The sequence below is a fragment of the Cryptomeria japonica genome, chromosome 7 (assembly GCF_030272615.1).
Source record: "Cryptomeria japonica chromosome 7, Sugi_1.0, whole genome shotgun sequence".
Classification (NCBI taxonomy): Eukaryota; Viridiplantae; Streptophyta; class Pinopsida; order Cupressales; family Cupressaceae; genus Cryptomeria; species Cryptomeria japonica.
Genome location: NC_081411.1, coordinates 714,516,497 through 714,528,559, shown reverse-complemented (window position 1 = coordinate 714,528,559; position 12,063 = coordinate 714,516,497). Strand labels below are relative to the sequence as shown.

Below are 12,063 nucleotides of genomic sequence, written 5' to 3'. Positions count from 1 at the left end.
ATTAAAGTCTACAATACCCAACTATACCTTACACTTAAGATTAGTTAACACATATCTATGTTTACTTCATTGAATTGTTGATTTGGTTTAAATATATGATTAAGGCGAATCTTCAAATGTGCTAGGCCCTATGTTTTCCATTTTTAGATTCTAAACATAAGAACAAGTGCATGTGAATATATTAGTAGTAGTAAACTTAACAAAGATTGCATAAGATGTAATCATACTTGTATAGGATGCCAAAATGCCAAGTGGGTGTTAGTTAACCCCATTAGACCTAATTGTTAGTTAACCCCATTAGACCTAATTGCACAAATTAGACAAGATGAAACCCCTAAAAACACGTGTGCATGAGATATAACACTCACCTATGCTATTATTCTTAATAAAAAATATCATAACATAAAAAGTTGAGTATGATCTTAATAGTGTTGTCTTCCTCCCCATCTTCTCCAATTTTCAAATGTCTACATCAAGACATCATAAATTGAAAGTAAATCTATCATATTATTATTGTCCTAGATTTAGATATCTATTATAATTAGAGTGCCAAATGATGTGAGGTTTATGTTTGTCATCACCTAAAGTTAAGGACATACACGATCCATTAGCTAAGGAAGTGGATTTCTTTCTCGCAATAATATTTAGAGGTAAAACATTTATTTATAATAATAATAATAAATTATATTCAATATAATAAATAGTCTAAACACACTTAATAATAATTTTATGTAAGTGTCTATGGGTATATGGTATAATGATTTGTTTCTTTGTTGTTTGATCAAATCTCATAGTAGAGGTTGCAGTATTGGTTGAGTTGGTCCTTGATAGCTATAGCTAAAGTGTTTTGATGTACAAGGACAAGGTCCCTTTCTATGGCTTTGCTAAGTGGTCAATAATTCCTAAGATTTATGAATAATTTTTTTTTTTATATAAGGTCAAACTATTTTTTTTTTTTAGGCTGAGTGAGTGCAAATTTGATGTATAAGATATTTTTTCAATGTGTTATTTTATGATGCAAATATTTTTCTATTATTTCAAGATGTAAAAGAAAATAATGACTTCAGCTTCAAAGAATATAATTATAATAAGATGTAGATTTATTTAAAATATTCTAGCAACGAGTACAATCTAAATGAAAAGAGTTAGAGAATGTAAGCTTTTATTATTGACTTGTGGGTTTGTTGTGATAGATAACTCAAAATTAGTAACCTAATGCGTATCAAATTAGAAGGTGGTTATATAATTTGTTGAAGATTGTATTATTGTGCAAACAAAGTTGCATGCTACTTGATCTAAGGTTGAATTACACCACATGAACCTATCAATTTTTTGTGACTTGGTTTGGGATTGATGTAGATTGTGAAGATTAGTGCTCCCACATCTTTTGACTTGTATCTAAAAATGGGTTGTGCTAAGAAGCACAACAAGGTTTATTTTTCGAGGATACAAGCGAAGACCCTCCCTTGTCTCAGTAGCAAGTCAAACTCATAGGAAGTTAGTTTATAGTTTTATGGACACTCCACATAAGCAATACACGTGATGATGGTTGGGTCTATGGTTTAGAGATAACACTTTGGAGTGCTTTATAGTAAAATGTGCTCCCTAAGTGATCTTGTAAATCCTAATTAATACTAATTGGTTGCTAATGACCTATGACCATCTATAAAAACACGTCTTTAGTTATACAATTTGAGATATTTGATATGTGGTGCAACAAAATAATGACTACCTTCCAAAATAGTTAGTTCAAAAGCAAAATAAATAAAGTTTGAATAGGATATACTAGGTTGGATCATGAGGCCTAGTCCAAAAACATGGTCATGCCATATATGTGACATTGTCCATGCTAATATGGGACCTAAAGGAGTGGAGTGGTTTTGATTAAACTCCACAACAATATATTTACAAAACAAATTGATATAAAACTAAAGAAAAAAGTTACACAATTCTATGTCCTTAAATTCTACCATTTCACACTAAAAATACCTTCCTTGTTAAAACAATTCAACTTACATATTTTTAAAATAAAAATTAATAACATGATATTTTTTTTCCAAAAAGATTTTTGAAATCCACCGACATTTTATAAATTTTATTTAACATCAAGATGACTATGTAACCTAATCTAAACCTCTAATGCCCCACCCTTACCTAGTGAAAAAGACCCCATCACACCCTAAATTAGAGGCACGCCATCCAAATAGATAAAACCCCCTTTTCAATAGGTACATATCACCTTCCAACATCCCCTAAAAGAAAAATGAAATGCCACGTCACCCTTCAATCCACGAAATGAAATGCCAGATCAGCCTTTAATCCATTCCAAACATCACACCAAAAAAAACGATCACGCCTATGCTGCCGCTTCGATACGGTCAAATTTTCCCGTTCCCGTCGCCTTACGGCATTTGAGTCTCCGTCAACTTTCCCGTCACAAGGCATTCTTCTTATACCACCACTTTCCAAAAATAAGCGACTCAACAGAACCAAATCAAATACTAATATTGCAGACTTTTCTGTCCCGAGTTCGGATCCCCAAAACAAGCAACAATACGGATTAAAAAAATGGCCGCAGGCGAGGAAGGAAGCCCTCTTTTGCCCAAGCAGGAAGAGTCTGTTAAGGAGGAAAATATTCCTAAGCAAGAAGAAGGAGCAGGATGGACCGTCGATGGTCTACCTCTCGGCCATGGAAATGTGGTGGGAGCACCTGTTTCTCGCTCTCACTGGGATTCTCCTCTCTTTGCGTGTCTTGGAAGAAATGATGAATTCTGCAGCAGCGATCTCGAAGTTTGTAAGTTATACTTTATTTCATAGAATCTTGATTTTAACATAGCAGGGATGCAGTAAATTGCCCCAAATTTTGTGATGATACCTTAATTTGCCGATCTTTTTATATGAGAATGGCCTTATTTACTAATTTTTGAATGAGTTTGTAAATTTAGTTTGTAGATCTGCTAGAAACACGTGCGTGCGTTATGCAGATTTGGAAATTTAGACGTTAGATATTATGAAATCGCCTTAATTCAATATACGTATTTGGGTTCAGAACTGATAATTTGATCCTGTTGGACGGCTGATTTATTTATTGTTTGCAACCGTGAAGTGTAACCCTCGTTGGGCATTTTTGTCTGGAATTTAGAGTATTTATTGCTGTCAATTCTAGATCCAGGGGTTTGATTATTTTTTTAACTTGTGAATTTCATTTTGGATGTAAAAATCGAAAATTTACCTTGATTTTTAGGGCAATTGTACACTTTTTCGTAAGTTTTAAGAATATATAGTAAAATTTATCATGGATCTGCTCAAAACGGCTGTTAGGGTATTTTCTATACTTGTCAGCTTTGATTTTGGATATAAATACTGGAAATTTACCTTAATTTGTAGGGTGATTTTCAAGATTTTGGAACTTGAAGGCAGAATATTATGCAGTTGTTTTGAAACTTATTTAGATTCCTCTTTTCAAGTGTATGCTGATTTGGAAATTCAGAACCGTGATACAAAAATATTACATTAAAATTTTAAATTTGTGTAATGTATTCCCGAAATATTACTATAATTTCCCGAAATTCTCAAAAATCACTTCTTTTTGGAGAATCTGAATATGTTTTGTTTGTAGATCGGCAGAAGATGTTTTAATGTGTTGTGCAAATTTGGTAATGCAGAGAATATTATATTTCTTCTTTTTAGAGATTTTATTTAGGTTTAGTTTGTATATCTCTACAAGACGATGTGAATGTGTTGGCATGCACAGTTTTGTAAATTTGGGCAGGGAGTGTTATATTTCTTTTTCATTTTTACAGATTTTATTTATGCTGGTTTTCAGATACAGAGTTTGTTGGCAGTTTTGGAAACTTAGGCTGCCAATTTTGTAAAAAATGCCTTACGGAAAATTTGGCAGTCTATTTTGTAAAATGTTTTCTGAACTTCATGTAACATTACATGTGTTAGAGTTGTTTTGGAGATTTTTATAGTAATGTGCAAAACTGTAAAAAATGTCAGTGTTGGAGGCTTTGGAAATTTAGTTAGCGTTTATGGTAAAAATTAGCCACACTTTTATGTAATATTCTTAGTTTTTAAAGAGCTTGGAAGGGTAAATTTGACCATTACATGACAAAAATTGTCAGGTCCAGTTGCATGTGATATTTTATCTAAATTTCAGGGACAATGAGAGAGTAACAATACAATTATGGAAATTCTCTAAAGTTTACAAATCAAAAGTTAACCAAAATTGTGTAAAGTAATTAAGGCGTATGGAGCTATTTTTTTATTTTTTAAGAGAGGAGTCTATTTTTTCCAGAAGCTGTGATACCTTCAATTGTAATGGAAATAATTAACTCAAAGGGGAGATGAAAAACATACAGTATGGTTATGGACTAGTTAAGTTAAGCCTAGAGTCAAAATAGGGTAAAGAAACAAAGATGTAGATAACGGCATTTTGTTTTTTTAAGAAAGGAGTCTAGCTGAAATTTTTAGCAGAATGTGAAAATAATCAATTGTAATGGAAATGAAAATGACACAACGCTGTTGGTTCTGGATAATTTAAGTAAAACCAAAATAGTGTGAATTAATCAAGGCATAGATAACCTTTTTTTTAATGCCTGTACCATCCACGTGCAGTGTGTGTTAACACTGTGTACTCTTTTTAATCAACAAGGAAGAGTGAACAACAATTATCTGTTCTAGATTCTTGAGAGGTCTTTAGCTAACATTTATTTACCAGAAGCTTCAACTAATCAACTTGAAGGGAAAGTTAAAAAGTACACAACAAGGTTGTGGATAACTTAACTAAAAGGAAACCAAAATATTATAGGATCGAAGGATTTAATAACTTTATTTAATGTTTTTGAGAGATGAGTCTAGCTAAGAATTTTAACTAGAAGTTGAAATTAAACAACTGTAAGGGAAATAAAAAGAATGCATAACAATTGGTTCTGAATAAATTAATTAGAGCCAAAATAGTACATAGTAGTGATTCTAGTGAAGGCATATATAACTTCATTTTATTTTCGAAACTGCCAAAGAATGGTGATGTAGGGCTACTTATCTTGCTCTATATCAACTTGTTGATGGTGGGAAAATTACCATTAGAATTGATTTATGTACAGCGGGGTGATGTGGGACTCTTCTCATGTGATTCTATCAGAATGTCAGATGTGGCTGGTCTGGAGAGAAGAAAAATTGTTTGTTAGGACTTTGAATCAAATTAAGACAATCTAGACTCAGAGAATCTCAGGACTTCTTTCTTGCATGGACTTTTCTTGGATGAGGCTTAAGCTACTAAGAAGAAAGCACTTTGAATCAAATTAAGACAATCTAGACTCAAAGAATCTCAGGACTTCTTTCTTGCATGGACTTTTCTTGGATGAGGCTTAAGCTACTAAGAAGAAAGCATAAAAAATTCAGGAGTGAAAAGGATTCTATCTGCAAAAGCTCAAGAGAAAATAGGCTTATCTCTGTCATGACTTGTTTTCTCTCCATTTGGGAGCTCGAAAGTAGTTTTCCGTACTACTACACTTCTAAATTTAACACAAGTGCAAATTTTCATATCGTTGTAGTACAATAGTAGGGATGATTAAGTGTTGATGAGTTGAATCCGATTTCTTGTTTTCATGTGTTGCAGGAGTGAAGAGGTGATCTATAATATATTAGCACTAATGTATTGTTTTTAGGTGATTAGTTAAGTAGTATACTGGCTTGATTTCATTTTCATTACATGATATTGTTTGCTTTGCCTTTTGATAGTAAGTGTAACTTTTGAAGATGTATTCTGGTTCGAAATTTGAGACATTTGACAAGTTTGTCAAATGAGCTACAATTATTATCTCTGTTCTGTCACTTTATACAATTATCCAAGAATTCAGTTTTTAAGGTTTTTATTTACTTTTTTTTTGAGTGCTGTATAGGTTGCATGGGCTGTTTTCTTTATATTTTAGTTTTACTAAAGAAGTACTATCAATATCTAATATAATCAAAGTAACTCTTTCAGGAGACCTAATGATAATTTATTTTTACGGTCAGGTCTACTTGGAACAGTTGCTCCCTGCATGTTATATGGTAGCAATGTTGAAAGGTTGAGCTTAGCTCCTGGGACTTTTGCCAACCATTGCTTGCCATACACCAGCCTTTATCTCCTTGGCAATTTCCTGTTTGGCTGGAATTGTTTGGCACCATGGTTTTCGTATCCCAGCCGTACAGCAATTCGCAGGAAATTCAATCTGGAGGTAATTTTGCTTTTCATTCCATAATCCATGAAATGTTTATATTTCGTATGAGAAGTAGCAAGCAAGAATTGATATTGATAAGGTTTCTTCTTTACCATATGTAAGGTTACCTCGTGGTCTATGTTACAAAATTATGAAACTCTGATTTTTTTCCTACTTATTGTTCCTTATTTCAGTGCACACCTTGATGATAGTTTGGTGAAGAAGAATATGATAATAGGAAAGCAAATGTGTTTGATTAACACGTGTTATGCAAGAGAGAACATTTAGTGCCATGCAAAATATTAATCCGCCTCAAGTCCCTTTTTCTTTCAAACTGAAAGAGGATATTCTTTGTGGTACTTTTTCCATTTTTTATGCTTTTGTATAAACCTTAGATAAGATTTCAACAGAATTTCATGGCTTCACTTTTTAACAGACTAGAAGAATGTACAGCCTTTGCAACTGATCGTGGAAAAGATTGTAAGTTACTATCCCCAAAATATGTTCAGTAAAAGCAGAATTTTGCATACAATGCTGATAATATTGCACTTATAATAGCAGGACTTACAAGCTAATCGTGATTACTCCAAAATTAAAATAACCGTGGCAGTCTTCCCTTTGCTGGTTTGACTTGCCAAGAGAGCGGTGTCATACCCATATTATCCTGTTGCTGGTTTGACTTGCCAAACAAAGGCTATCAAATCCAAGAATATATCAATCAAACTCACAATTAAACAAGTTTGAGAGTAATTAAATAAATTGTGAGTCAAATACTGGGCTTAATTACACACGAGTTAAATGGCAGAAAATAATACATCCTCTTTTTTCTTCTGATTGTCAATTTTATTTCTTATGGAAAAAATGTTAAGTTTTTGAATCTTCCCACTTAAACGCAAACTCTGCCAATGCCATGTCATTGCTGTCCATGTTTTAAGTAAGTGTGTTCACAAACTCCACTTCTTATCATTCGTATGGATAATGGGGTCTATTACCTTTTATTGAGCTTCTGTACATCCAACTCACTAGATTGCATCTCAGACCATTGCAGAAATTTAACAAAGATGAAAAGAGGAAGCAGGAGTCTAGATACTTTGGCAGTATACCAATGTTTGCCAAGGTTATATTCTCCAGCCTTTTCTTTACACTGTTCTGCAGTCTTAAATCTTCTCTTGTATTCTTTCTTAGGTTTCTATGTTCTAGGCAGGAAGAATTCAATGTTATGCAGCCATATTGATGCCTGCTGCGATATTTAGTGTTATTAGGTCACCCGAACAGTACACAGGGCAGAGCATCCCTATGATTTAGTCTTTTGGGATCAGTCTTGTTAGCTATAGTTTCTTACTTGAATATCTTTTATTCGGAGTATTATATGGGGAGGCCTCTTGTGCAGTACAAAAATCATATATTGCTTTTTTTGGCATTTTCTGAAATTGTGTGTGCTGCATGGACTTGGTTGGACTGAACCACTTTTTTCTTTTCCTGGTCACTTGTTCTTGTTATTCATGATTTGTGCAGTCTCATTAGATGCTTCTTCTATGCACTTTGTTCATACTTATCATGGATCAGCGCATTCATGCACACTTTGTTCTTCTATCCAATATGTGGGGAATTCTGTTCATCAAGATGAAAGTACCAGTAACAAAAATCATTATTTTTAGTATATTTATAAATGGATTTACAAGAACATTTTTGAAGCTTATTGTATTTATCATAGTTGGCATACTTGGACTCAGCAAAAACTCAGCAGACCCAAAATTTCTCAGCAAAAAACCAGCAACTTAAAAAATTGCTCACATTTATTTAAAAATACTTTCCTTTTTTTTTTGGCAAAATTCAATGACAAAATAGTACAAAGTGTTTTCTATTAAATTGATTGAGTACAAAATCACATCATCATATTGAATCTTGATACAATAGTTAGCTGGTAACTATTATGAAAATATGATGGTAAACGTCACTGTCATAATTCATAAAATGCGTATTACAACATTTACATCTTCCTATCCCCTGGTTTAGTGAAAGCTTGGGGAGAGGTTCTAATCCTTGCACTTCGTTGCAGCTCCTCGCTCGACATTGAAGGCTATGTTTGTGACTTTGACTCGACTAAATCAATGACCTCCTCTATTTTGTTGTCTACCTTTCTTGTGCAAAGTGGAAGGTTGTATTGTATTTAATTAGAATAATAATGGTATTTGAATTTTTGATACTGATGCATTATATTTCATCATTGATTGATGATTTAAAGATAATTCAAAGTTATTGATTCTAGTCTCCACTTCCAATTCCTCCCATTGTAATCAAATTTTTCACGTGTAGAGATCCTAGTAACTAGTGGGGGCCTAGGTGTGGAGACCCCAATGGGGCTGAGGGGTAGTGTTTCTCATGGGGGTTTTGGGGCAATGCCTGTAGCGGGGTTGAGGGGCAGTTCTCTTCATGAGGGTTTGGGGGGCAGCACCCCCAGTGGATTCCAAAGGGCAGCGCCCCTTGTGGGGGTTTGGGGGCAATGCCCCCATCAGGGTCAAGGGGCAGTGCCACTTGTGGGGTCAGGGGCAATACCCCTAGCACATTCCTTGTTGCAATATAGGGCAGGGTCAAGGGGCAGTGCACCTGCCACTAAGCCCAAATTAGCATGTTTGAAACAACACAAAGCTTCATGCCGCACACCTTTTTCACAATTTTATCACTTAAGGGATAAATAAGGTATTTGGTACATTTTTGTTTTTAAAAATGTTTTTAATAGAATGATTTTTTTTGTCTGGGCAGGGAATTATCAAGTTAATTCTTGAGACGAGTCTTTTAAAATACTCTCTAAAACTCAATGAATTTTTGCCAAAAGCTTGGTAAAAATCCGTGCGAGTTTTTTTGGTGAGTCTAGACAAAAAATCTGGTGAGTATAGGCTGACTGGGCAAGTACTCAGCTATGAGCTTTATAATGCGGAGAGTTAGGATCTGTTCGGATTATATCTTTAGGATTGCTCTTTTATGAGGGCATCACATATATTGAAATCCCAGATCCATGTTAACCATGTTAAGTATTAAAGTAAGCTGTTCTTTTGTTTTTAATTGTAAAACCAGGCAGAAGAGGTGGAATTCGTAAATCTTTAATGCTTTTAATCAATAGATCTATAATGGTGTGATTGAAGGGGAGAATACCATCATGCTCACAGGAATTCTTCCAAACAATACTTTTCGAGATAAAAATGAATATCAAAATGATAAATGACCAAGATTCTCTTATCTTGATTTGACCCTCCAATCTGATGTTACATCGAAGTGAGGGCTGAAGTGTGCTGAATGCTCAGTAAGCAGTTTTCCTGAGCTTCGATTTGGTTTATGTTGGCTGCATTCTGTTTGAAATTGTTTGTTGTGTTCAATCTACTTGGCTTAACCATTTTATTCAAATTATGCGACTACATGCTGTTTTTATCTGAGGCTTTGATTATGATAGCTAGATGCACAATTGGGTTCATTACATCTCTCGAGAGTCTCCTTCCAACAGTTGAAGAGATTGACCCATCTTTGTCGTCTGTAGATCTTTCATGCAAATATTTTTCCGTTTTGATATCTTTACCTTAGTTCTTGATGTGTTGTTATTGTTCTTTTGGGAAAAAGTCAGTTGTGGACACAATAGTAACTATTCATAAGAAAGTGACATTACCTCATAATTTTTTGTCGAAACAGGGAAGCTGTGAAGCATTTAGCAGGTCATGCGGATGCTGTGGAGGAACTATGGAGGATGATGAACAACGTGAACAATGTGAATCATCTTGTGATTTTGCTACACACTTTTTCTGCCACCGTTGCGCCCTTTGTCAGGAAGGTCGTGAGCTTCGACGAAGGTTGCCTCACCCTGGCTTCAATGGAAGATCTGTCCTGGTCATGCTTCCTCCTGTGGAGCAGATGATGGCCAGAGAAGCATGATTTTCATTGTAATTTTCTTGGTGGACTTGATTTGATATCCTTGATATTTCCTATTGTTTGTACACACATACAGGAGCCAATCTTGAAAACCTTTAGATTTGTATTGCGTAATGTATTATAATGACTGCCCACTTTACATAAATAAGGCGTCAATAATACTGCTGATTTGGTGTTCTTAGCTTTTGTTCGTTTATAATTGTTAGATTATATTAGCTACACTTGCAAGTTGGAACAGTGGAAAATTTGCTAAAATATTACCAATCATAGCATTGACTGAAAAACAATAAGAGATCATTTCAGTAAATGCTTTCTTTGGTTATTGTGTGAATGATTTTCTATGTTCTGTGTTACGTCTCTCTTTCTCTCTCTCTCTCTCTCTCTCTCTCTCTCACGTGCACACAATGCAGGCAATGATGACATTCAGCTAGAATTTTATTCTACTCTGAAAGAAAGGGGGAGGTTTCAACAGGCCTTTGACATACTTTAAGCTGTCAGCTGTAATGATATCAATTGGAATGATCAGGGCAATTCTTGATTTCTGGCATAAGCTGATTAGTTTGGTAGAGTGTAAAACAGTATTCGGATTATATGCTTGTTTTTCATAATTAGACCTGGTTGTATTGCTGAACTAGGACTGCCTTTTTCAAGACTTTCACCTCAAAATATCTATTGGAGTATTAAGTGATCATAAGAAGTTAGTGTTTAATTGATCTCACTTGCAAATTGATTCAAATAAAAGTATGCTCATTTATATTTTAAGGTCATGTAGATGGAATTGGTTTGCAGCAATTATATGCTTCAGATGAATCGTCTAATGTTTTTAATGCTTCTAGTCTTTATGCCAATAAAACGATTCCACTTCCATTCTTTTCCTCGTTATGTATTGTTTGTTCGTTTTCACTCTCAACAGGAATGTTAGGGACATCTAAATTCGATAACAATATGTATGAAAGCTATGTTCTTTGAATCTTAGTCACATCATCTCAACATGTTAGTTGTGACTATCGAAAATGTAAATAATATGAAATTTCTTTGAACAATGTTGGAGCTAGCGTTTTGATTCAACTTGATATTGTTATTTCAATTTTGAATTTAATTGGTTGAGATTATGAATCAATTAAGTTTTGATTAGTAATTTCTAAGTTGAATTGACACGATTGGATTAGCATAGTTGATTTATTGGATATTGATTATTAAATTTTATAAATGTAATATTTTTTAAAAGATAATTATGCTGAGAGGCATCTACAATGACATCAAAATGTCTGTAGACAAAAATCTATTTTTGAAACAATTTGACATACAAATGATGGGTAAATGCATGAAATATGCAATGTTTCAGTTTTTGAGGAGCTGTTATTTTATCACTCCGAATGAAATAGAACGCTCGCCACTTGTTTCCAACTAGATTCACAGCTTTTTGCACGCAGCAGTGTAATGGATTTGTATTCTTGGTGTTTAGTATTTTAGAAGAACATTTATTTTACAGATGATTCTTTTCTAGTATAAGATATCTCTTGGCATATTTTACATATATTATTTAAATATAGATATACTAGTTAATAAAATAGTTAATTGCTGATGATGGTAGGATGATTGTGTGTAAGATAGCAATTTAGAATTAGAGGAAGTGTATTATGTGTGAGGATTACATTAAATAAAAATTAGTAAAAAATATAAAATTACTTAATACAATTATGTTGATCTAAAATGGATCTAGAATATGTATAAAGATATAAAAATAATGTAAGTAATTATTTTATTTTCATTTGAAAAATATTATTAAATGTATTAATTGAAGTTTATTACTAATCATATTCAATGTTTAATTATAATTTCTAATTTTTTACAATTTTTATTAATAAAATTATAATATTTAAGTAAAAACAAATTATGTTTTTTTATTGTGTAATAGTTATTTACTTTAGATTAGTTT

General features: G+C 33.4%; 1 protein-coding gene across 1 annotated transcript; it reads left to right on the top strand.

Moving 5' to 3' along the window:
• The first annotated feature begins 2,457 nt into the window (after nt 1-2,457).
• On the top strand, nt 2,458-10,431 carry LOC131040207 (cell number regulator 8). The gene is made up of 3 exons (XM_057973073.2): nt 2,458-2,794; nt 6,022-6,224; nt 9,888-10,431. The coding sequence occupies exons 1-3, from the start codon at nt 2,569-2,571 to the stop codon at nt 10,125-10,127; spliced, it is 669 nt and encodes a 222-aa protein (XP_057829056.2). The 5' UTR covers nt 2,458-2,568; the 3' UTR covers nt 10,128-10,431.
• The last annotated feature ends 1,632 nt before the right edge of the window (nt 10,432-12,063 follow it).